Consider the following 27,472-nt stretch of genomic DNA (forward strand, 5'->3'; position numbering starts at 1 on the left):
TTAAGGAAACAGAGCCAAATTCTACCCTCACTCGTGGTCAGTGGAGTTCCACAGAAGATGTCAGAACAGAATCAGATTTACTAAAGAGATTTTAGTGAAGAAGGATAAAAATCCAGAGGAAAAAAAAAAAGAGCTTAAATGTTTTTACTCGGATAAAACTTCTTATTAAGAAAGAAATTGGTAAAATCTGTCTTGAAGGTGAAAATAGAAATGAAAAAGAAATGAAAGAGAGAGACAGCGTTGTATGGGAAAGGATTATGTCAAGCAAGAGCTCTTAAGATTGATGTTTGCCAGTGTGAGTGGGTTGAATTGGGTGAGGCTGAAGGTGTATCTTCAAAAGCATCTTAAATCTTCCAAACACCATCATTGCTTGTTCACAAGAGGACTTTCTAGTGCTAGATTTAAGTTAATTTCTTTACTCACTCAGAAAGGCAATGGATTATAGGAGGGCTAAATACAACCTCTTCCTTAGCGTGCTAAGTACGTTAGAGTGCAAAAGATGAAATTAGCGTTTTTTCTAACTAAAAGGCATAATGTCATTGGGGAGGGTTGAAGTAATTCAGAATATCTTATAGGGCTTTTGGTATTTCAGACAAAATGACACCTTGTGAAAGCATTTCAACAATGAATAAAACAAAAGTATAATAGAAACGAAGCTACATTTGGTATTTTGGCACATCTTTTTCTTTTGAGTCTTCAGCCAGCACTGATTAACATTATCTTCCATTACTTACCTCATTAGGCATCACCTTCATCAGTGTTTTGAGTCTTCTCAAAGGTTATTTGGAGGGAAAGCCTGCAGAAAATTCTACACGTGCTGGAAGAAACCCTGGTATATGCTGACCATGCACTTCTAAATAAAAACTCTGGTTTAGAGAAATGCACTGAGGCCTCTTCATGCACTACATTACGTGGACTCCTCTCTGTGACCTCCAAATGCCCTGATTTTCCCTTGCCTACCACATAATAGTCATGTAATACTGTCCTTGATGGACTACATATGAGTAAGAGGCTATTTTGAGGTTGTAAGTGCTTTAAATTGTAAGGTTCCCAGTACACTACCCCACAGCTGGCTTGGGAACAGAATAATTAACTCAATGTAAGATGTATGCAGTTGTCTTCATGAAAGCCCAATCTGTCCTCAGACACCATTCTCCCCTGTGAAGAGGCAGCCTTGGAAAAAAGCAAAAGAACCAGATCGTTAGTAATGAGTTTCATTAATGTGGCTGCTAAAGCTACTTTGCTGTCACTTGGCAATGATGTGAACCATGATCTTTAGAAGCTCCGAGATCTCCATGGCACTTTCTGGACAGACAAGGAGACCCAGGTTATGCGTGTGTGACATCAGCAGAGCGCTTAGGACAAGCCAAAGCTAGATCCCCGTACAGAGGCAAAGGAAATTTATATTTATTTTACACTGCTTGTATGTATCTGTAGCACAGTGTTAACAGATAAACCCACCAGGGACAAAGCAAACAAAACTAGATAGCTGCCATGGGCCTGTGGTTCCTCCAGAGGAGCCGGTATGTACAAGTTTCTCAAGTGATTCTCAGCTCTGCGAAACAGAAAGAGCCCCCATCCCCCTAAATATTAAGGTCGCTTAAAATATGACAGGAAGACATCAATAATAGGGAGAAATTTCCAGATATTTCTCTTCTCTGCAGCATTAGTACATATCTCCACCAATACCCAGACAGCCCAGTGGCCACCGGGACTGTGTCAGTCTTGAACCACAAGCAAGCCCCACCTGCTCCTCCCAGCCTGGGCTGCCCCCCAAAAACACAAACCCCATGGGTGTCTCTCCCAGGAGGCCAGGTGATACCCCAGTATTCCCTAAGGCAAGAGGGCTGAATGCCTCCCACATCCCTGAAAGTCTGGAGGCTGTAGGGAAGTCAGAACGTGTCGAACGAGCCCTGCCGCCGCTGCAAGGCCAGCAGTTCCCAGCCAGCCGTGTATGCTGTTGTTCTTTAGACACCATCTGTTGCAACAGCTGCTGGTGGCTTTCCAACAGGCTCTTTAGTGCAGGTCTAAAACCAGATTGCTCCCAGTCAACCACCTCTCCTTACCTAACCTTGACGAGGGAGGCTGAAGATCATGGTCACTTTGGTCCTCTTCCCTAGGGCCTGCAGGGGCACTTGCCACCATAAATCACTTAGGGACTGGGGAGAACAATCACCAGAGCCCTACTGAGGAGCGCCTGCAGGTGTGGTGTGGGGGGGGAGCAGGGCAGGGGAGGGGGTATCTTCTAACAGCCCCCTCACCACCAGGTGCATCTATGGTGATGCAGCAAATGGTCCAGCATCCAGCCTGTCCCTTCTGCAGGGTGGCCCTTCTAGTGCAGAGCAGCCCCATTTGAATCCTGACCTCTACCAGAGGCTGAGCAGTTTTCGTTTCATCCCAAAGAGCCTTTCCTCTCCCCAAATCACCCACGGCAGAGCCCACAGGGAGCAGGGCCCTGCTCGCCCTGGGTGCAGCTGAGGCTCACGGCCGGCGGCTCATGCAGAGCCCTCTGTCAGCCGCTCCTCAAGGAGTGTCCGGTTGGTACGTCCCTGCACACCACCAGCCACCCCTGCCCACCCTCTCGCCCTCTGAAACACGTGGGCATCAGAGCACGTTAGGCCCATTATCTAAAAAATAGGTCTCTTAGTTTAATATTTTACTCCTCCCCTTGGCTTTTCAGCACTGTTCAGTTGTGTTTATTTTCCTAGCAGGACTCCTGTGTAATTTTTATGAAGATTGTAAGCAGTGCCACCAGTCTGCCCTACTTTTGACAGTTCCATAAAATCAATGTTTTCACTGTAATGAAAAATGCTTTGAAAATCACTTTCAGCAACATGTTTTTACTACTTTTTTTGTGCCAATTTTTAAAACCATATTTCTGATTACCCCCTTCTTCAGAAGATGTTGCATGTTGTCATGATCCACTATTGAATAGAAGATTTTTATCAAAATCTTTGGGCAGAATGTCCTGACTCCACTGGACCTCGGTTTATACCATATGACCATACTTATATATCTGAATATCACCATGTAATGCAGACATTGGAAAACCCAGAGCTATCAGATGTTTAAGTCCATCTGAAAACAAACAAAAAGGAAACATGTCAAAACAGCGGAGAGCAATTCCTTACCCTGGCTCCTACCTGCGCCTGTACCAGTTACCTTTCCACACTGCCTTTTATTTACTTCAGGCGCGGTAAGGTACAGTGACACGCATAAAGTGCTTTTCCCAGTATTTTTCACATTCCGATTATGTAACTGCGCTGCTTGCATAACGGCAATGCCGATAAATGTAGGATTTGTCTAAGGATCAACACGGAGCAGCTACGGTCAGCCCGTCACCGAGTCTCCCTCCCAGCCGCCCCGCTCGGAGCGCGGAGATAAGGTGGGTGCCCGATGTGCCAGTGCGTCGCGCACCCTCCGCAGCCTGGCCGGGACCGTGTAGCCTAAAATAACGTTTGCGTTCATTGCCTGGGATAATGCCACCAACGCAGCCAGGTCTCGGGCGGCCTCACTGAAGCACACACGGCAGAAATCCACCCAGCCGCCAGCTGTCCTCTGCCTGGGGGTATTCCCCGGGTCTGTCCCGCCTGCTGGGGATCCCCCGAGCCCGCGGGGTCACCCTCGCCTTTCTCGGGGCTGTCGCCGCCGGCGCGGGGCCGGGCAGCAGCGCCCGCAGCCCCGCGGACAGCCGATGCCGGTGCCCCCTTGGTGCTTTTTGTACCAAAACACCCCCGTGGGAGGGGCCCCGCCCAGAGCGTGGGGGTCTGCTCGCGTGTCCCCGTGCCATCTGTCCCCACCCCCGGGACTCGGGGGGAGCTGCCGATGGAGAGGGGCCCTGAGGGGTCTGCGCTGCCCGGGCCCGGCCGCACACCCCGCTGCGGGGAGGCTCGGCCGGGGCGGCCGCGGGGCTCTCCCGGGCCCGGCCGCACCCCCCGCTGGGGCCGCATCAATCGTTAACGGCGGCTCGGGTGTCCAGCGCCTCCCTCCCCAGGAAACCCTACCCGGGGCGGCGGGGGCGTCTCTCCCCGCGCCCCGGGAGCCCTGGCCGCGCTGGATGCGCCGCTGGTTTCCAGTTACCGCGATGCCGGGCGGCGGGGCGGGAGGAGCCGCGGCGGTGCCGCCACTGCCCCTGCTGCAATGAGTGATGCTGACGGGGGCGGCGGCGGCGGCGGAGGAGGAGAAGAAGGAGAAGCGCAGAGCCACCGCGGCTCCTCCGCCGGCGGCTGCGGGAGCAGCGGCTCTACCTCGCCCGGGCGGCGGGGCGCGGCGGCGGGCGGCGGGCCGGGGGCGGCCGGGGGGCCCGGGGCCGGCAGCATGCCGGCGGGCGAGGGGGACAAGGAGGAGGCGGCGCCGCCTCCTCGCCCCGCCGCCCTGCTGCGGTGGGACGAGGTGCCCGAGGACTTCGTGGAGTGCTTCATCCTCTCGGGCTACCGGCGGCTGCACTGCTCGGCGCAGGAGTGCCTGGCCTCGGTGCTGCAGCCCACCAACGAGACCCTCAACTTCTGGACCCACTTCATCCCGCTGCTGCTCTTCCTCAGCCGCTTCGGGCAGCTGCTGCTGCTGCGGGGCGCCGGGGATGTGCCCTTCCACCACCCGGCCCTGTTGCCCCTCTGGTGCTATGCCTCGGGGGTGCTGCTCACCTTCGCCATGAGCTGCACGGCCCACCTCTTCAGCTGCCTCTCCCCGCGCCTCCGTGCCGCCTTCTTCTACCTGGACTACGCCTCCATCAGCTACTACGGCTTTGCCAGCACCGTGGCCTACTCCTACTACCTGCTGCCAGGGCTGAGCCTGCTGGACGCCAGCGCCATGAGCCACTACGTGCAGCAGCGGCTGGGCTGGCAGCTGGACTGCAGCCTGCCCATCGCGGCCTACCGCGCCCTGGTGCTGCCCGTGGCCCTGGCGCTGGCCGTGGGCTGCACGGCCGCCTGCTGCCGCAGCCGTGCCGCCTGCTGCGCCTACCCCTTTGCCGTGCGCACCTTCGTCTTCGCCATGCCGCTGAGCATGGCCTGCCCCATCATGCTGGAGAGCCTCCTCTTTGACCTCCGCACCCGCAACCCCACGCTCTTCATCTACTTCTACCGGCGCTACTGCTGGCTGCTGGTGGCCGCCTTCTTCAACGTCAGCAAAATCCCCGAGCGGATCCAGCCGGGGCTCTTTGATATCGTGGGGCACAGCCACCAGCTTTTTCACATCTTCACCTTCCTCAGCATCTATGACCAGGTGCACTATGTGGAGGACGGGCTGGCTGAGTTCCTCAAGGCACCCCTGGCCGCCCCCACCTACCTGGGCACCGTGGGGTACATGCTGCTCCTGACGCTCTGCTTGGCTGTGGTCATCAGGAGGTTCCTCAACGTCGCAGACCTCTGCAAGCAGGACTAGCTGGGACAGCGACCACCATACCAGTGACCCTTGGGCTGAAGACCCTCGGGCCAATGACCTTCAGACTGGCGACCCCCAGACCAGCCCCACCATGTCCTGAAGATGCTGTGAAACCTGGGGGAAACGTCCCTGTGGAAAAGCCAGGTCCCTTTCGCAGAGGGTTGCCAGAGAAAATGACCATGGCGGAACTGCTCGTGCTCTTTAAACTACTAGGTTACCAGGGGAAGCAAGCAAACGCTTACTGGTATGTTGCTGCTTAGAGTATAAGCTGAAATAATTTAGCTCTGCTACTAGGAAGAATGCATGAACTGTGAATGCCACTTACTAATTTCATAACAATTAGGTTTAAACTAGCTCTGTATATACATATATATTTATATATCTAGCTATATATTTATTAGCTACATATATAGTGTGTATATATATATATACACCTGAAGACACTTGTGCAATGATTACTCATAGACTTTTAATCAACTCCTATGTGAAATTTCCTAGCAGATTATGCACTGACATTTATCTTCCTCTGTGATACTGTAACAGGCCTTTGCAGCCACATACTGGATTTTAAATGCAAACAAATCGATAGCTATCTATAGTTTCTAAGGTCTTGCAGCCTTTTCAGCCAGGGAACAATGGATTTAACAGAGAGAGGAAAAACAGCTGTGAATTATTACAGAATTACCAGTTGATGGAGAGACTTTAATTAGACTTTAATTAGACAGGCAGTGAGTGTTTGGAGTAGCCACTCGGATACTAAAATAAAATAGAGGGATATGTAAAATAACTGAACCAGAAAGGGGTCAAACTAGTTTGGAGCGGGGGCAGAAGAAGGGCACTGCATAATAGCATGGCTCTTCCCCCAGCATGTCAGGAATATCTGTTGTGTTAAGGGGGTTGCTAAGGGGCCCCTTTCTCTTCCCTGGTAAATCACCCCCAGATCAGCCCTTCAGAGTCAAAGTCAGATGCCAGACTTTCTATAAGCCCCTGCCAAGCTCGATGGGAGTTGTGCGGATGTAAAGAGAGTAACTGATGCATGAGATCTCATTCTGTATCTTTTAAAGAATTACACAGAACTGGTTTCTTCTGCTCTTTAATTAGAGCACTCTGTCAGATTCACCATCCTAAAATTAGTTGCAGAATAAGGTACTGCTGACTCTGAGTTCAGGACCTAAAATCTAGCTCTACAAGTACTGGATACTGGCACTTTCTCATCATTCCCCATCTTTTCCTATTTTGAATAGTTGCGGCTGCAGATGAGTGTTTTGAAGTCCTCTTTCAGAAGCTTTGGCGGGGGTGGGGGGGTCAAAGACAAGAATTATGAGATATTTTCCAAAGCAGTATCTTTTCACAGCCACCCAGGTATTATCCTTCTCTCACAACAAACAGCTAACTATAGATTGAACTTACTCTCTATACAGACATTTTTGTAAGCTATGTGCAAATTTTAAACATGTGCGTTTTGATTTTGTCTGACAGAACAGGTAACAAGGATGCAATAATATTACACAAGGGGGTTACAACTTGAAGTTCAGGTGAGAAACTGCTTGTATACCCCATTTTCAAAAAGAAGGGTGGTACTTCCTTCGGAAACATGGGTGTCATACCGCACAATAGCGTAGTGGCTCTTTAACTCAGCCTCTTTACCCCTGTTGTGGAAATACATTCCCTCTTGGGTCTTTCCCATTTTCACAGACATAGCATCTGAACCCCAAGGAAATGTTTTGAGTCCGGTCCCATAATCTTCTGTAACACAAAGTCCCCTTTGTTTATAATGGGAATATAGGAAGGACAATAGCTAGGGATTATCAGGTCAAATCCTTAATATGGGTCAGAATCATCACAGAAAGCAACAATTGATATGTCCTGTACCAATACCAGCTTTGTAAAAATTTCCCTATGAAAATGCATAAGCTAAAAGAAAATTATACCCAACCCATTTTAACTATAATGGTTTGGATCTTTTAGATCTCAGTGAATAATGAGAATGGCCTAACAAAAATACGTATTCTTTGCCAGCCACAATTCTGCTAGTATATAATTTGTGGTAGGGTCACATGTGGTCTCTTAAAGAGATTGGCTAGAATTTTCTGAAACAGCAGTTCCCAGACTGTGGCCTCTTGAGTTGTCACTGATGGGCCATAAAAAACAGCATGGCCCCATGTGGCTGTCTGTGTTCTGTTTTCATTTGCCAACCTGCATTAAAAGAAAATGAAAACTACATGAAGTATTTTTAATTTTACATATTTTCATTAACTTTTGTCATAAATATGGCATTGCTTTATTCAGCTGCCAAAAAAGCAGAAAACGACCTGCACCACTGGGAGAGGAGGCTGGTTCACAACACTGTTATGATTTGAAATATGCTTTATATTGTGAAAAAAAACCTGGAAATTCACAATAGAAAGCAAACGGATCAATACCTGCACCAATGTCATCCTATGAATTTCCACTGCAAAAAGAGGCCAAAATCTTTGAGATGTGCTATATTCAAGTTAAAATAATAGAGGCATAGTAGTTAGAGCCCAATGACTCATCCAAGTTTCAAAACTAATTATGTAGAAAGGGTTTGCCTGGGAGATGCCACTAGCATGTCCAACCAGCAACTAAAAACTCATAAAGAAATCAAAAAGGCTGGGGACAGCAAATCTCAGCACTAGAAGACAGCTTAGAAACAAGCAACAGTAAAAGCCAAATGTAAAAAAAAAAAGGCTTTTAAAGCATACTGTATAATGAATTGTATTTGTGCTTGTCAGTCACAACATAGAGGACATCTCAAGAGGCAATGTCAAAAAAGGCTGTTGCTAACTTGTAAAAATACATTTGATATTTGCAGCTAGGCCACACAGGGTCGTCTATATATATCTCAACGACAGATAACAGTATAAAGGTTGGATTGCAACCAACTGCAATTTTACTGGAATCTTGCTGCTGCTACAAGAGTTGCCGGCGAGCCCCAGTCACACTGCAGATTTGGTACCTGGCTCTGATATTAATAATATTGCTTCATTTAAAAGTTTCTATTGGCAAAATGTTGAGGCACGTGTATGGGCCTGAGCACTTCGTGGAATTATTTGTAAATGCTGGTTGCAAGTACTGCTCTCAGCCTCCGTAAGCAGGCTGCATGAATCAGGAGTGAATGGGTATGGGAGATGTGATTAGATTTTAAGGGTTCTAATTAGTGTATGTTTGTTCGTTTGTCTGTTTAAAATGTGGCTACAAATGAAAAAGTTACAATAAGTGTGGAGAGTATCTAGGGAAATACTATCCGAGTGTCTGTGTTTAGTCAGTGAAGGACATGTATGTAGATAATTGCTCCATTTTCCATGTCTGATAGCCAGTCTCCATAAATACGGACAGAACAAAACTGAGTTAAAGAGGTTAAAAGTGGAACAAGACATCTATACTTATAGTGCTTGATTTTGCTTATGTAGAAGTGAATGTCAGCATTTGTGTGGCTTGTAAGGGAGCAGGATCTCTTTTTGGTATGAAAGCACACATGGCTGAACATCCGTAAGCACGTCCAGAGCTTAAACAGGAGGTCTAACCTGCAGCCTAGATGCATAAGGACATCCCAGACAACAAACTTTTTTGCTTAAGTACCTGTCATAATGTTTTTATTGCCTGGCTACCTGCCATAAGGTCTACACTGTGGACTCCACAGCTCATCTTTCAAACCAAAAAGGCTTTTCAGGCCTTTTGTGGTAGAATCTGTGTGGGGATGGGGGACTAGATGAGGACTGGAGCACAAGGGGATGGCGTGAAAACGCCTATGTGTCTTTCCGTCTTTGGCCAACACTGACCTTCAGACTGACGTACCTGTGCCAGTGTGAACTGACTGTTGAAGGGGGCAGTTCCTGAAGTGTTGGTGGCACAGACACCCCCCCTTGCAATCAGCATGTGCCTAGAACTGCAGTCTACACCTTGGCATATATTCAATAAGCCTAGCTTCTGGGCACTTCCGAGTAACCTGTAAGCTTCAAGCTTATCTTTGTGTAAGATTTATATATCTGGTCTGTAGTAATTATCCCGTATTCTGTGGCGATACACTATTTCTCCTGCAGTGTATTCACTTGAATGTCACTATCCGGATACCTGTGCAGCTCTGAGCTGCTTCATTAGCAAACTGGAGTCTGCAGTCTGGAAACAAAGGGAAAGGTTTCATCTGCATGCTGCACTTGTAGAAATTTAGCAGTTAAAAGTAGAAACACATTGTTTTTTGCTAAAATGATAGTTTCGCTTAGTTGTCCAAGTGTTGTGCTTATTATTTATTTGCTGAATCCAGCTTCTTGTTGGGTATTTGTCAACAGTGCACCTGCAGAAAATGACAGTATGAAAGTTTTACTTCATGTTTAAGTAAACTCTCTGAGGCAGCACATTCATAAAGTACTATTGCACTTAACTCAGTTGATTACCATCCACATGCCTTACAGAAGCAAATCATACCTGTAGTAATTGCCCAGGTTATACTGTTTTTCATTGCCTATGAGAGTAAAAATGACCAAGTGGCCAGTAACAAGCGAAGGAGTCAGGCACTCCTGGGTTCTTGTCCCTGCTTTGCCACTACCTGTTCTGTAATCTAGGGCAAGTTGTTTAAACTGTGTTCATTTTGAATGAATTTAATTCATGTAAAACACTGGAATTGTACCAGGGTTGAATTTGACCCTCTGTGTCTCAGTTTCCACATCTGTAAGATGGGGAGAATATACCTTACCTACCTCGCAGGGTTGCTCTGAAGACTAGCTAATGTTTGTAAAGCACTTAAAAATGCAAAGACCCTCCTAGGTGCTAAGAAGAAATATTACTGAACTCCGGCAGAGAGAATGTGATATTTTTCCGTAGCTCCTCATCTCACAGGGAGAGGAACGTGAACGTTTCTAGATCATGAACTCTTGGGACAAACCCTCGTCATTGCCATACTCCTAGGAGGTTCACATCGTGTGTTCTTTGGAGCCGATGGCAAAATTTCCACTGGCTTCAGATGGGGGGCAATCAAGACCTAAGCAGTAGTAAACAGGCTGACTAAATGCGTAAGGGTCAGGAGTAAAGAGAAAACATACATGAGTTAAGTACTCTTCTCTTCAGAAATTCTCACTGGTGACTTGTACCGAGGGGCACTCTAATGCTGACATGAGGCCTCGCTGTTCATTTAGCCATGGATTGTATTCCAGTTACCATGAAACAATGGAGCAAGATTTCCCATCAGTGTCTGTAACACTATGATTATGTCTCAATTGCCATTGGGAATTTCAACCTACTTCAAGCTACTTCTTACCAGAGTAAAAAGACCTTAAATAAATTAAGCTTTTAAATAAACATGTGTAATCATTTGGGAACATAAAATTATATTGATCAGCAAACAACTTTCTCTTTTCCCCTCCCATTTCCCAAAACCAACAACATGGAGCCAATCCTATTCTTGAGCGAAAACTGAACTTGGATCTTTTTATCGCATACGTGTACTCTTCCTTTGCCGTGGAGCCCTGACTAATCATCCTGCTAGTCCACTCTGCCCTTCTCCTGGAAGGACTGATATAACAGCACCACTTAGTAGAGGACAATGTTTTTAAGAGCTTTTCTAACTGGCAGCAGTAGTGGAGACAAAAAAAATAAAAGACAACAAAGACATCAAAGGGTTTGAGTGGTTCATTAAGTCAAAGCCTCTACCATCAGAAATTCACCCTATCCGAGTACATTCCTAGCTTCTGTTAGACACCTCTAAGTCAGGGCTACACAACCAACACCCAAATTACAGCTGAGACTTTACCCTCTTCTCCTCAGATGAGATGCTAGATGCTGAGGAAGTGTCACGTGCACTGAAATACACAGACCTCCATTCAAGATGTTTAGTGTCTTGGAGATGGGTGTGGAATAAAGTTCAATTATTTTCACAGCTTGCTTAGACAGATGCTGCTTCATTCCACTGAGTTCAGTAATAAATTAATGACCAAGACAAAGGAAGCAGGCTTTTGCTCAAAGTTCCTTGTAAGGCAACACCACCAGCAGACTTCTGCTTTCAGGGCAATTGCTTCCTGGGCCATACTCAGAACATGGAGGATTCTGAAGTAGGACTTCGCTATTTCATGTGAACACCTTAGGATTTGTGGTTGTAGCTGGGGATTAATAGTATGGAGAAACAGTTTATATAGCAAGTCAATTCTGTCTGCTAGAGACCAAACACGCTTTAGTAAGAGGTATCACATTAAAGGGTCTGTGCATGCAATGAACAAAAAGTGTGAATTTTGTTTGGTTCTGTTGGGAGGGTTTGAAAATTTACTCTTTGTACACTTTTGGATGCTGACTACTGTATATGTAATGACTATGCATTTTTAGCAAAAAAAAAAAAGTGTGAGCTATAAATAAAGTTGATTCTGAGTACATTTTTGCAGGAATGCATTTATAAAGGTTTTTCATTTCTTCATATAAATTACTGTGACACCTGTAGGATCAGAAATGTGTTGAATGTAGTTATCTTCAAACACAGATGTTGTTAGCATAAGTACAGGAACTTCCAATTCTTGTGTAGTGGTGTTGGTATTTCTGAAAACACTACACCACAACAAAAATATTGTTGCCATTTTATTGCCTTTTATATTTTAAAGCAATAAAATAGCATCATTGCCTTTTTACTTCTCCAATATCTGTGCTAACTAATCAATGATAGGCACCCCTGTTATATTAAAATTCACTAATATGTATAAGGAGATTGGTGTTCTGCCTTCAGCGCTCACTGAAAAATCGTTAAATTGGTAGCAACAGCTATGTCAAGAATCACGCAAAATATTGACTGCAAAATGAAGAGGTCTATTTGGCATCAAATAAAGTCTCCCATTTGGCAGACTAGAAACGTTCCAAGTGGCAGAATATTGTTTTCAGTCCAAGTCAGACACCAAAAAGCACTCAATGAACCGCCATTACATAAATTATCTGCTTTAAGCCTTCTGTGTCAAATTTCAGCAGGACACGGTGCAGCCCAAGGTAATTGCAGGCACCGCCTGGTACTCTTAAAGGGCTGAACACAATGGAAAACTGTAGGATCTTCTAGCTGAGGTTTGTAAAATTCCTTCAAAAGTTCTAAAATTCTCGAGAGCTCCTATTTGCAGAGTTTGTACATCCTATGTGAAATATGGTAATGACTTCGAGTATTTGATGAGCCCAGCACAAGCAGCCGTTGCCACCTCACAAATAGATGCTTCAAAAGAGTACATCCTACAAATAAACAAATGCTTCAAAAGGCTGCATCCTACGGTGAACAATTAAGGCCTTTCATAATGTTATCAGTAGGCTCTGGATCTGACTGCTGGACATGAACATGCCGGAGGAAAACCTCACAAAACTGATGTCACTGAGGATGGCAAAATACTGAGCAGAATGGAAGGCAACAAAAGTCACTGCTAGGACAGGTAATTTACTGAGGCCAGTACCTCAGCCTTCAGCTGAGATGGCTCCATAGTTGTTCTGATAACCAACTAGAAACCTGAAGGCAATCTACATTTTGTTACCATGACATCACTTCTCTGACAAATGGCCCTAAAAGTCAGGACAGTGTTATTTGTGGAGGAACAAAGGGACATCTGATACACAGCTTTAACCTTCAGATTTTATTCTCTCATCGTAGGATAATGTATGGTTAGTAGAATCTGTGAGTGGAGATGAAACATTAAAAATTAAAAAGCTGGTAAAAATGAAAAGCAAATCAGTATTAATGCTAAGGCTAAGTCTTGGTTTCAGTAATGAGAGCCTCTGGGGCAGACACTACAGGTGCACTCTTCTGCATCAGAAAGCCCTCTATTACAAGGCAGATCTCTTATCAAGAGTGGCAGTACACTTCTGTTGGTGGCCAGCTGGAAATATTTCACTTGCCAGGGAGCACAGCCTTTATATACTTCACAGGAGAATGACAACAACAATATCACACAGTCTTTTTGGAGAGTAAACAATTTTAGAGAGTTCTCTAATTTGAATCTCTCCTGCCCTCAAGATCTAATCCTTTTGTGTCCTGACTGACGAAATATGAAAACACAGTTTTCCTTCATTTTTGGTCTGAAGGATACTTCTCATCTATTATCCTCTGTTTGCTAGGAAACATCTATTCTCTGTCACTCTCCTCTGTTGTCCTGAGCAATTGGGCAATGTCACTTGTACAAGAAGAAAAACCTTGATTTTTCCCCTCTTTATATGCTGGGCTCTCTGCATCCACAGCTATGGAATTCAATCACTGGCACACAGTACTGTCCCAAAATCTCAGCTTTTGTTTGTAGCAGCACTTGGAAAGACACCTATGAACTGTCAATGGGGTGGATAACAAGCAGCAATATCTGAAGCATTCAGAAATAATATAAATAATGAGCAAAAGGTAAACAGGTCCCTGGGCCAGCCTCTCTGATACCATTGTATGCACAGGCATTCTCTCTCTCATTATCCCAAATTTAGCAAAGCTCATAAGCACATGCTTAACTTTAATATCAACGTATGCTTTGTTCATTCACAGGGGTGAACTTTTCCTCGTGTTTAAGCGTGCTTCAGAAGCAGAGCCCTAATGAGCAGACAGTGCCAGGGAAATGCTGCCAGCAAGAGTCTGGCACAGCAAATTCTGCCATTCAGCCCTAGGCAGGGTCCTACCCTCTGGCACCCAGGACTCACGTTCCCTCCTCTGCCTTAGTCCTTTAAACCATTCTCCTTTCAGACCATTGTCTGAAAGATTTTAATATGAAACAAAGAGCAAAATACATATGTAAAAGCTAGAAATACACCAGCTTAGTCATGAAATAAACCTGCAAATTTTCCAACTATAGCAATTACAATAACAAAACATCATTTCTTGTAGTCTGGTAGAAAACCATAGCTTGGAGTAAACCAGTTTGGAACAGTAATCAGACTCACTGAGCACTATAAAATACATTCACTAGCCAACTTGGTTAAAAAGAATGTTTATTTCTGTATTATATAGACTCAAAGATTAAACACAGAAGCCAAATATTCTGTGCAGAATACCTTTGTCCTCAGTAATAGAGCATGTTCCTTCAAACTATAAGTATTCCACTCCAACAGAGTATGCCTTATCCTTTATTTTAAAGTTCAGATGTACTTTGGACAATAAAAAACAATTTGACAACTGATTTCAGTGACACACAGGGAACTGAGGGTATACAAGAGTGGAAAACCTGCTCAAATGCAAGATTCAGGTTGTATAATTAAGATCACATAAAGTCATGGCTAACTCAGCACTCAGCAGCCCTAACACCTCAGAGGGAGTAAACAGCCAGTGTGTGTTAGAATCTGCTTCTACTGAGATGACCAGTAATCCAAAGGGTATAGTGAATTGATGTAATGAATGGAAAATAGCACATACCTCCGTTACAGTTAAGCTGTGATGAGTATATTCCTGTACTCAGACATAAGGCTGAATTACTTACATGGTAAATATGTTCAGGCAGCAACATTTATAAGAAACTTGGTAGTGCCCTACATACTCTGGTTGAGATCTCCAGCTGTTACCAACAAGGCGTTGTAGAAGTCTTCCTTGTTAAAGGAAAAAAAAGGGAAACATTAATCTCATCGAGTTGAAAAGATTTGTTGATTTTGACTTTGCTGGCAGACTTGTTACATAGATTTGCACAAAGCGAATGAACTGGTGGACTGACTTACGGCTATTACCAAGTGAAGTAATCCCTGCTTGCTCTTCTAAAAGCCACAGTGACTTTCTCCAAGCAGAGTTAGTGAAGATCCACAGTGAATCTGGCCATCTCACCTTTACAGCAGTTGTGGCTCGGAGTGCAAGTCCTCTGTGGAAAGTGCTAGATGTTCACCTAGCAGTGTATCAAATGCAGTTTATTGATGCATTATAATAACCCCAAGGAATGTTATTCATTAGCCAAATATGCACGTATAGCTAACAAATACTTATGATTTTCAGGCTCTGGAAGTGTCATGATTTCTAGCTTCAGTGTCAGGGCAGAACTGCCCGATATGTCCCAGACATGAGTGACTTCCAGCTTATTACTCAACATTAAGCACTCTGTTTTAAAAGCCATTTCAGTCACCCAATATCTCATGAATGAAACAACCTGCAACAAACAGGCTGGTAAATGAAGTCTCAAAGGTGAAAACTTCCCATGTGTTCTATAATAGATTAGTGGTAGTGAGGTTCCCTTCACAAGTGATTCATGAGTTAAATTCACAAACAAGCATCAGAATCAATTCTCTTCCCTTTGCATTTTGCCTGGAAGGCACAAACAGGCTGGAGAATAATTCTGGCTGGTAAAAAGCCCTCTGACCCTACTTATTCTTTAATCACATCGCCCCAGTACTTGCACAGAAGATGCAACATGAATGCAGAGCGGCACAGCATATCTCTACACTGCACTGGTCCATACGTGGCACATAGCCCCCCATGATCCCACCAGGGCTGCCCCCACACACACGAGCCAAAGCAGCCTGAGAACCAGGCATTTACAGCCCTGCCTGCCTGCTGTGCTGAGTGAACCTCAGAATAAAGAGATTCAGGCCTGGTGTTCACAAGAAAGTTTTGCAACGTTAGTCTGTGCCCAGCAGACCCGTCGAGGATGCTGAGGTCAACCAGCAGGAGATTCCTACACAAGGTTTGGTCTTAGTTTTAAGAAAACAAACCTCTGATTTCAAACTCAGCCATCGGTGCTCTGAAATCTCAGAGCTTGATTGAATTCTCATATTTCACCAGCCTGAAATGAAAAAAAGACAAAATAAATTATTCACATATATTGAAAAATGTCAGCTAATTCAGATTTTTTTTTTACTCTGCCCAGTCAATGCACAGACCCGAACCGCAGCACAGCACTGTGTGTGATCAAATGCAGTGCAGCGTGGCGCAGTGTCTGTTCTAAACCGCAGCGGCTGCAGCGGCGGCCGGGCTGGCCGGCGGCGAGGCCCGGGGCCGGCGGCGGGGCCGCCAGGAGGAGCGCGCAGACCGCTCGGGCCGCGGGGACGGCGCCCGGCGAGGCCCGCGGGAGCCGCGCGGCTGCAGCGAGGACACGTTTTTCCGTGGCAGCGAGCCGCGGTATTTCTCACTCGCAGCGCGCAGAGGGGAGCAGAGGAGCGCGCACCGGGCGCCTCCGCCCACCGTCTCGTTTCCCCTGGGCGCTGCGCAGCCGGTGAAGGCGCTGCCCGTTGTGGCTCCCCTCCACTGGGCACCCCCACTGCCCCCAGGGCTCATTTGGAAGGGATGCTCCATCCATATAATACTTTAAGGGAGAAGCTGGCACAGAGAGCCTGACAGTCTGGCAAAAAATAATGCCTTAGAGGCAGCTGCTCACTGATATAATCCCATATGAAAAGAAAAACTGTTTTGGAGGGGATGACGCTGCCCTCTTAGGCATTCCTGGACCTTAAACTGAGCATGAGTCAGTCAGAGTGAGAGTATGCGTCTTGCCATGTTGACTTTTTATTTAAACATATTGACTAAAGTAAGTTCATTTGTTCTGTTTCCTTTACCATATACGTACCACAGCAGATACAGATTAACATACCTATTAGACTTACATATCGCTTTAAAACTAGTGTGTGCTAAACAAGCAAAGAAACAAAACAGGAAATAAGTCAAAAAAAATTCTGAAAGTATCCCCTTATGCAGGATTTCATCCTCCGGTACCTGGAAGGCTGCAAGGTCAAGCATTCGAAAGTCATCAGTTCAGAAATAGCGCCTTCCTGGCCCAGAACTTTCTGTGCAGATTTCTCAGGATAAATTCAGGGCAAGTCAGCAGGACTGGCCCTGGTAAAGCCCGAGTTAGCCATGAGGCACACACCTGGCTGGCACGACGCCATCTCCACCCTGCCACAGCCGACCTGTCGCCTACTGAATGTGAACGGCTTTTTTATTCTGCCACTCAGTTTTCAGACAGGTCCATGTTACTACAGCCTACCTACCATATTCCCAGCTAACGTCAAACAATGCACATATATTTCATGCTACAGTGTTCAACACCTAAAGCATTAAAAAGTACTTTCTGAAATATTGCAGTCCTCTTTTTGGCTCCAACATTGAAATATCAATTTAAGTATCATAACAGTGCTATGATTATCCCTGCTTGCTAGTTAACTAGCCCTTTCCCTCTCCTTCAACTGCAGAGTATACATATTGTCCCCTGCTCATAGTTTACCACTTGAGCAGAAGCTGTTGGACTAGCTATGCTGTTTGTAAAGCAGAGCTGACACTCATCCCTCCTGCTCGGTGACAGACACGGATACCAGCTCTTGGCTTGCCATGACCTTCGAGCTCTCCTGGGGAGCTCCAATTCATTTTGGCCAGCGGCACTTCACTCCCAACCTGCAACCAAAGATCACACAGCACCTCTGAGACGGCCGTGCTTTCCTGTCCGCTATTCATCCTTCGAATAAGCCTGTTCTGTAAGCCTGTAAGCACAGGCACAAGCCAGAGCTGCCCCGAGGCTGTCAGATGATCTCCACAGCCCTTGTCAAAGTCAGGATATGAGCGAGCCTGGTCCGCTCCTTTCTCATTTAACACTGACATATGGGAAAGTGTTTTACAGTACAAGCTCCTGTGCAAGCTGCCCAATGACGCATACATCTTGTGCTGGCACAAGCCGTGCGAGTCAGCAGCCTCACTGCATGGATGCAGATCTAGTATCTCATCAAAGTGTTTCCAAATTTCTTTACTATGCTATTTTCTTCCTTTCAAAAATGTTTTCCCCAGCCATTTATTTCTTCATACTTTCTGACCCAGCTTCACTATCTCGTCACCTTCTCTTCACAAATTTGAAGCCTGGAGCCATGTTTCTTTAGTTCTGACTCCTTCAGGGCGAGCTGAGCTCCAACAACTGCCTCGAATGTGGGTGGAAGTTCTCTGAGAAAAAACAAGGTGGAGCAGATAGTAAGACTGCCCACGCTGTATACGGGGCGCTTCCCCCTGTGTCAGTCTCATACCAATGCCCTGCCTGAGTCTTGTTAACATTGTGTAGCCACGCATACTGCTGTCACACAGATAGGACATACAACTGACTCCCTAACTACCTGTGGCCTTTCGATAGTCTGTCCTTCCTGTCTTATACCATTGGTTGTATTAGCACTAAAGAAGAGTAAATAACTCTACACCCCACCTGACGTATGGTCAAAAGGCAGCAACATGCAATCATGCCTGTAGATTCAGTTGAATCCAATAATAACATCATGATCAATTTATTCTGACATACCATTGAAAACTGAATGTACTTATTTCCTCACATGGTCTATCTATAGGTAAAGCTTTTCTGGATGTTTCACACACATTATATAGACTAAGTCTACACACAACATATCTACACACAAAATATCCTCAAGTGAAATTCTAGACTCTGAAGAATTTGCTTTGGTAATAGCAAGACTTATTGTCTTTTCTCGTCAGATTTTGTTCTTAGGATATCAGTCATCATTTCTTTTTCAACAGATTTTGTTTATCTCAACATGACTGATTGACTTGCGAGTCTGATCAATGAGAATCTGGAGACCTGACCATATTTTCCAATAACAACTGCAGGGATTTACTCTCAACTAAGAGTGTGAGAAATGTTCTGCAGTATGAGCCCCATCTTTTATGCTCAATGTCAAACATAACAGGCTTCTAATAATAGAACCACCACAATCTGTCCAGCTATTCCAGCCCTCGATCTGCCACAGGAAGCATCTCATTAGATTAGAGGTCATGCAGCAAACAGTGACTTAATGCAGTAAACAGTGACCCTTTCTAGTGACATGGTGAGAACAGAAAGGTTTCGCATGTTGGGGAGTTTTCTCATCTATCACACTCTTCTAGAGGATTTAGCAGAGTGAGTTACAGTGAAAGATTTACAATTCCTCTTACACAAGTTACCACAGCGTGCATTGAACTCTGGTGTTTTTGTAAGGCCCTTTATAAGTAGGAAGGACAAGAATCTACAGGGTATGCTGATGCTAAGTCTCAAATTTCAGACCTCACTTATAATTGTGCATTCAAAGATTTTTATCTTATGATGGGAACGTAATGGAAGAAATAGGAATGTAACGGGGAAATATAACTTTCCCCACATTATCCCCTAACTCAAAGAATTTTCTTGAAAACGCCCACATTCCCTTAAATTACTTTCATGCAGAGATCACATCTCAGAAGTATCAGTTGCTTTGGGACTAGCTTTTAACAAAATAAAATAAAATAGTTTTAACATGTTGCTCAGCTTTGACTACTGCGGGTAATATTCCAGACTAATTCTCTGGTCCATCTGGCATTACAGTGCAATGTTCTCATCAATGCTCATTTGAATAGTTATCTTAAGCCTACACAGAATTTGTGTGACACCACAGACTTACGGGAGGAAAAAAAAATTGATGCAGAGGTGCCCGGCTTCATGGGTCTCCAAATGATATGCAAAACTTTCATCCCCCATATCCTGCAGCTGCACAGCCACAGCTCTCACACAGGATCCCAGCCTCACGCTTTCTGCTGTGCAGACCCACCATCCCAGCCTTCTATCTGCTACCACCAGGACAGCAAGCTGAGGCAACGAGAGAGGTTAAGCCCAGCGTCCCGCAGCCACAGCCCACAGTCAGGACCAGAGCTGGACAGAGTTAGGAAGTCATGGTTGAAAACCCAGATCAGAAACCCAAAGACAAGCAGCTACAAACCAAACATGCAGAACTGCAGAGAGTTTTACATCCTGCACATCAGAGGCCTGGGCCAGGAGAGGAGTTTGTTTCCTGTGAGCCCTTGGCCAGTGACAGCCAGTCTGAAGGATGCCTTAACCTCAGTCAGGCAGTGGCTCGCTACACTCATTTACCAAGGCCAGGTGCCCTCATCCCCTTAGCCCAAAGCCTGTTTTCCCAGGCTGGGCTGGGTTTTGTGGAAGGTGCTATGGCACACACAGCAGAGCAGCCACAGGAACAGAGAAATGCTGCTTCCTCAAAAAATGCATGCATCCACTACACTTCCTCACTGCGTTTCTGTACATATTGTAATGTCTGCAATTAGCTTCTTCCACATTCCAAATTGCAAAAGTAAAATACACTATATTTAGAATATACGTATACGGTTGTGCCTCCATTTCTTCTCTGTGACACTGGGTAAATTGTGCGCTCCTGACTCAAGGAATTTAGTGAGGTAGCGGAGAGGCATTGGAGCTTATTCAAAAGACACCAGTTAGAGCTGTGTGCCAGTTTCACACTGAATTTCAATGGGAATGTGGTGCTGGAAAAATGTGTCAGCGTCTAGTTTTATGACCACTGCAATTGCCTCAGTCTCTCTTTGACAGAATTTCTGATTTCTTCCTATAGAAAAGGGCCTGAGGTGCTGACCTGCCCCACACAGGGAAGATGCCAGCACATTCAGTAATTCTGCATTTCCTTGCTATGGCTTTAGAAGCATTAACACTTTTTAATTTGTTGTAATAATCTAAGTTTTGTTCATCTTTAGCTCAGAACCTGGAAAGACACATGGCTATACTCTCCAAGATGTTTTTCCTGGTTGATAGAGTTCCACCACACATCTCCTTTTTTCTAAATCTTAATACAGATTCTGCACCAATTTTTACTTGCTCACCTGCTATATCAGCTACATATACTAGGTTCAATGCAATTCTTGCTGCTCAGTCATTCTCCTTCCATCTGACAGAGCCTATGTAATATTTAACTCCTTAACTTTTGAGTATTCATCACAATATCACTTGGTGGATTCTTACATCTTGCTGACAGCTGCTTGTTCTTTCACAGTTTTTACATAAGACATATAGATGCAGAAATCTGCTGTGTTCCTTCCATGTCTGAGTTTCAAGACAGGGATTTCTCTGCTTTTACAGCAGCTTTCCTTCAAAGTTTTATTTGAAATATATTTCATATATTTATATATTTTATATAGTATATATTATACAATACATATTTATAGAATATATATTTTATCTGAAAATATATTTTTTAAAGGTTAACTGTCATGTATTGTTCTGCAGTGAAGAATTTCTTCCCAGATGTCAGACAATACTGTGCTTTAATTATACAGTCCCCTGAAAGACCTTCCACACTCTATGAAGTTTTTTTTTGTTTTATAAAGTCATTTTATTGGCAAAACATATGACTAACAAAAGGGATATGACTCTATGGTTACTGTAATATGAATTATTACACTGTTTACAGCTGAGCTTTAAAAACAATTTTCAGACAGCTCTACTTTTGGTGACTAAAGCTTTAAACCTCTTAGTTTTTTTTTACTCCCTTCTTAAAGCCAGATGTGGTGAATTTCTAATTCCTGATGCCATTTTTTTGTCAGGCTAGGCATAGGGGTCTTTAGGTCAGACATACAAGGTGAAACTCATTGCTCGGAAGCCCTGAGAAGAGCTCCTATTTCAAGCTCCTTGTTTTGATGCCTTAAGCAAGTAGCTTCAATCAGACTTGAACAGCTCATTGCAGTAACAGTGGCTCTCTTTGCCCAGGGTAAATTTACCACACAGCCAAATGTCACCCACTGCAATCCTCCAAATGTTTTTGGCAATGGCACTTGTGCAGTTGGGAGAGGGTGGACAGAGGGGGACCAGAGACGGTGTTTGTGCTATACCCTCCACTGCTTGCATCCAATATCCAACCACACAGAACCAGCACATGGAGCCTGACTGACTGGAAGCGAGCAGAGATTTAGGGGAGATTAAAGGCAGGGTGATGAAGAAGGTGTCAGCACCAAGGTCTCTGGGCTTTGGGCTGGGGCACTCAGAGGTGACTGTCCCCCCAGTTCTGGACACAACACTCCTCTTTGCTGTGACTGGTGAGGAACTCCCAGCACTCTTCCCATCCTGGCTTGCTACTGCTTCTCCAAAACCTCTGCATGAGCGCCAAACAGAGAAGTGATGTCTGTGTTCCCTTTGTGTATCTGCTAGTAGGTGTAGCACCACTGCCACAAAAGCCAAGCTGATGGATCTGACACCTGACTTCAGCAGAGACTCACTGCTAGAAAGCCCAGGCCTTCTCAACTCCCTAGTCATAGGAGTTTCACACCTAGAGCAAATTCAGGACCAGGTTTCACACATGCAGTGGCAGAAGAGGTGTCACAGGGACCTACCTTCTTAAAATGCAAATTTTATCAGTGTAATAACTTCCTACTAAGTGTTGCTTGGCATATTAATCTTGTGGTCCAGATTTCATTGTTTTCCTACTCTTTTATCCCATCATATACCTACTTTTGCTGTATGTTAGCCATCAGGAGAATGTTGGTTTAGGGGCCATGTTATACACAAGTAAGTCATCAGTAAGATACCATCTTTGTGACAGTAACAGTTAAGTGTCCTCATGCAAAATATCTCTCTAAGGCTCAGACTTTAGCAAAATGTGCATACTGAAAAAAATCACAGCAATGCACTGGAACTATCTATGCTTTTTGTGAGTTCTCTAATGCTAACTCATATGAACTGTAAGAAAATGTTAGAAAAGTGTGTCACATGGTCTAATTCACAAATTGAGATAAAGTGAGAGCAGTTCTCCTCAGCCTGCAGGTAGCTTAAAGCTTGCTCCTTCTGTCTTAGCCCTGAATAAGAATTTGTTGCCTGAAATGTTGTGTCTTTTCAGTTGGTCCAATGAAAACTCATCTGTGCCTAAGAACCTTGCCTTGCTTGATGTCTTCGGCAATCACACTGCAAAAACATTATTGCCAGAGCTCCATACAGCCGTGACTATTCAACTGGCAGGCGGGTCTCAAGAGTTCTTTATTCCTGTCAGACACAAACCATTATAGAGCAGCATTCTCCAAGAGACAGATCTGCTTGTGGGACATATAAATAGTGTTTTTCCTTCCATTGATGTCAATAGGAGCAAGGATAGAGGTATGATGTTATGAGATGCTAAGATCTTAAAATATGTTGTGAATGATTTCTATTTTAAGAGCTGTTTTGCTTTGGAGGATAAAAGGTCTGTTCACTTAATATGAGGAACAAGGCCTGTCTCAGAGATGTGGAAGAACATCTATTCATCCAAAAGCTTAGCTATTTCAGGAATAATCTCAACATTATTTTAAGAGTTTGTTTAAACCGTTGTTAGCTATAGCTGGCAGATTTCTGGCGAATGCATTATTATTTCTTTAGCCTTCTTCATTCCTGCAAGGAAATTTTGGGAGGGGGGACAGGACTTGTTACTTCTCCGGTTGACACTGTTCTACTTTGTATAAATAATTACACATTCACTGGGACTGGGACTAACACCTCCACCCTCCCCAGGAGGGTTACCGAACCACCAAACTAGAGCATTGTTTTTTCTCTCACGAACTGGCTCCATGAATATTTAAGTATATTTTACAAAGTAGGACTGTTCTAGTCAAAGGGACTGGTGGTCAGGTCACTGCTGTGAGGCAGAAACCTAACGAGGAGAGGAGAGGAGAGGAGAGGGGAGGGGAGGGGAGGGAGGGGAGGGGAGGGGAGGGGAGGGGAGGGGAGGGGAGGGGAGGGGAGGGGAGGGGAGGGAGGGGAGGGGAGGGGAGGGGAGGGGAGGGGAGGAGAGGGGAGGGGAGGAGAGGAGAGGAGAGGAGAGGAGAGGAGAGGAGAGGAGAGGAGAGGAGAGGAGAGGAGAGGAGAGGAGAGGAGAGGAGAGGAGAGGAGAGGAGAGGAGAGGAGAGGAGAGGAGAGGAGAGAGTTCCTCTCAAACACAGGTAGGAATTAGAACTAAATTTTGTGAGACATGCACTGCCTTCTTCGGGAACACTAATATGATCTTCTCTTTCTCTGTGTCATCCATTTGTGTCATTATTTTGACAAGCACTTACATAAACATTTTTTAGCATTAAACAGAATAGTTTGTACCAAATGAAACCGCGTTTGGGGACTTAATTTCATTTAGAAATATGAAAAAATCTTATTCAGCTCCTGGGTACTGAGATTTTCTTTCCTGTCCAAGTATTCAGTCAATTATTAGCCCAAACTAACTTAGAAAGTCTTTCCAAATAATATCTTGTTTACCAGTATGGCCTCCACAAATTCTATGCCTTCTATCTTAGTCTAATCAGAGCTCAGGTTGGTACTCTTTGCTTTCTGCTTTAAAAACTGTGAATTGTACCTGCTGTCATAGAGCGAAGGGCTTCTGTGAAAGACAGGGCAACGCGGGAATTCACAGCCTGGAAAACTTCATTTCCATCAACTAGAAAACATTGAATTTATCTACTGAAGAAATACGCAAAAGCAAGGTTCCTCTGATGCCCACTTGCTGTTTTAGGTAGTGATCGTAGTATCTACTTCCATCTATTCCCATGGATACTGAGGGGTTTATAAGAATTATTTTTAACAGTAACTCTTTCTTGCAACAATTCAGTAAGCTGTTATCTGACAGCAAACCTAACATTGGACACATAGAATCCTAGAATAGTTTGGGTTGGAAGGGACCTTTAAAGGTCATCTAGTCCAACCCCCCTGCACTGAGCAGGGACATCTTCAACTAGATCAGGTTGCTCAGAGACCCGTCCAGCCTGACTCTGAACATTTCCAGGGATGAGGCATCTACCACCTCTCTGGGCAACCTGTTCCAGTGCGTCACCACCCTCATCATTAAAAAATGTCTTCCTTAAGTCCAATCTAAATCTCCCCTCTTTTAGTTTAAAACCATTACCCCTTGTCCTATTGCAACAGGTCCTGCTAAAAAGTTTGTCCCCATCTTTCTTATAGGCCCCCTTTAAGTACTGAAAGGCTGCAATAAGGTCTCCTTGGACTTTTCTCCTATCCAAGCTAAACAACCCCAACTCTCTCAGCCTTTTTTCACAGGAGAGGTGTTTCATCCCTCTGATCATTTTTGTGGCCCTCCTCTGGACCCACTCCACCAGGTCCATGTCTTCCCTGTGCTGAGGACGCCAGAGCTGGATGCAGCACTGCAGGTGGGGTCTCACCAGAGCAGAGGGGCAGAATCCCCTCGGTTGACCTGCTGGCCGCACTGCTTTTGATACAGTTGGGCTTCTGGGCTGCGAGTGCACATTGCCAGCTCGTGTCCAGCTTTTTCACCCACCAGTACCCCCAAATCCTTCTCTGCAACATAGTTGAGGTCTGTTTGGTTTGACAGTTCTGTATTTCTCTTTTCTGGACTTAAAACCTGGATACAAAAAGTCAAAAAAGAGACTGTTTTATCCCAGAATCAAGTGTTTGAGTTTGTTGGTTGTTTTTGTTTTGTTTTGTTTTACAAAATTTAACAATTTGTTTTTAACAAACAATACAGGTTTTCTATTTTCTGTTGTGTTTTGTACACTTGTGCTTCTAATAACTATTGAGCTTGCATTCACATTTTGATGGTGTTTAGACTGACTTCATCCCATCTAGGGATATGTGTGACTTTAATACGGCCCATGGTTTCACAAATAGAATACTTTGAGGGTAATTCAAACACAAAACTAAACCAAAACAGACAAACTGGGATTAGGAGTAGAATGGACTGCTAAAGTATCCAAATTTGAATGGCACATTTAACCCCTGATTCTCATATTAATACAAAGTATCTGAAGAATTCTGGAGTCAAATTGTCAAAATAAACTTTGAACACAACCAGGATGCAGTATGATCAAAAGTCCTGTTCGAAACTTTGTGTTTGGATCAGACCTCTGATCATTTTTGTATAGCTATAACCTTTTGGGTATAAGTCTTGCATTAGAGCTTGGATGGGAATGTATGCTGGAGTCTTTTTCTACGTTACAGAAAATGTAGAAGCAATACTACAGCTATAAATTCATAAATTATCAAACCAGGGCAGGTCAGAGACATAGTAGTGCTTCGGAAGATACACTGAGCTTAGAATCCACTTAGCTTAATTAGATGTATTTGAAATTCACTTACATTTAAAGCAGATAATTGAATAATGGTACTTAAGAAGAGACTGCAGGGTTAATAATAACAGAAAATTATTAAGGAATCCGTAGAAGCACAATTTCACCTGGGTAAAAGCTGCAACCAGGAGAGGGTGATAACCAAGAGACAGGCCAGCAAATATTTTAGGTGTATTTAGGGTGGTGTCAAGGCAGAGAGAAGTGTCAGCAGAGTTTAAGAGCCTAAGAACCAAGAGCTTTGAAAACTTAGCTGAATACAGAGATGTTGTGCTGGATAGATAGTATAATAATCATGATCTATTGGTTGCACTCATGCTCCATATAAAACTCTTCCTCTCATTCCCTTTCAAGAATCTATATACCTAGCATCACATATCTGCATCTGTACCTATTTACAGCAAAGAAGTCCCTACTATTTGACATTGTGCAGAATAATTATTATCAGTGCACTGCAGTACATCTGGAAATATGAGGAAACGCTGGCTCAGCATACCTCAGGCAAAAAGTACTGCACCTCTTAAAGAATGATAGCATACATAAAACAGGAGCACAAGAGCCTGATTAGTCTTCAACATACACTGAAAGCCAGGCATAATTTGTTTGAAGTGGAAGGAGTTACAGCAGTACAGCTCTCCAACTGTAGAACAGGTAACAATAGAAATTTAAATAAATACTTACCAGTCCTTGCAAATTCTCTTATTCCTTATTCAAAGATGCTATACCTCTGCCAGAAAACGTTACGTGGTGGAGGCAGGCATTCTTGGTTCCTTTCCTGCAAGGATGAAAAAGAAACTCGACTGTAATCTCAAGAATTAGCCCAAACACCAGGCTTAGAATCTGGAATGACTTTTCTCCTCTCAAAGTACCCTTTCAATAAGTGAGTTGAAGCATTTAAACACAAAGACTCTTTCAAAACAGTTGCTTATGCTCAACTGTCCACCTCCAAACTGAAATTAAGTATAGTTTAGGAGCACTGAAATTAAATAACAGTATTACTGACTCAGTCTGGCCTTTATTTTGTTTGGTGGATATGGGAAGTTTCCTCACAGACTGTTAAAACCAAAATAGTCTGAGGCTCCTGAAAAGATTAAAACAAGTAACTCCTGGAATACAAAAAGGATAAACTGCTGCTTGATTCTGGCCCTGCACTTTTGATCCTTAAAGTACTGAAGGACTGTTGCTGAGTTAAAACTGCATAGAAGTTTCATGCAATTGTTTCCATATAACTAAAAACACTGAAGCATTTTTATACCAAGTATATCTAATTTCAGCCTATAATGCTGTTTCTCTAATGCTTTGTTTTGCATGTAGTGATAGGACAAGAGG

At 44.4% G+C, this 27,472-nt stretch overlaps 1 protein-coding gene across 1 annotated transcript; it reads left to right on the forward strand.

Annotated features, from left to right (window-relative positions):
- Positions 1 to 4,140: 4,140 nt before the first annotated feature.
- PAQR9 (progestin and adipoQ receptor family member 9) lies at positions 4,141 to 5,777 on the forward strand. Its single transcript, XM_068406880.1, has one exon. It carries the CDS (start codon positions 4,141 to 4,143, stop codon positions 5,380 to 5,382), a length of 1,242 nt encoding a protein of 413 aa, XP_068262981.1. The 3' UTR covers positions 5,383 to 5,777.
- Positions 5,778 to 27,472: the final 21,695 nt, after the last annotated feature.

The sequence above is a fragment of the Nyctibius grandis genome, chromosome 8 (assembly GCF_013368605.1).
Source record: "Nyctibius grandis isolate bNycGra1 chromosome 8, bNycGra1.pri, whole genome shotgun sequence".
Lineage (NCBI taxonomy): Eukaryota > Metazoa > Chordata > Aves > Nyctibiiformes > Nyctibiidae > Nyctibius > Nyctibius grandis.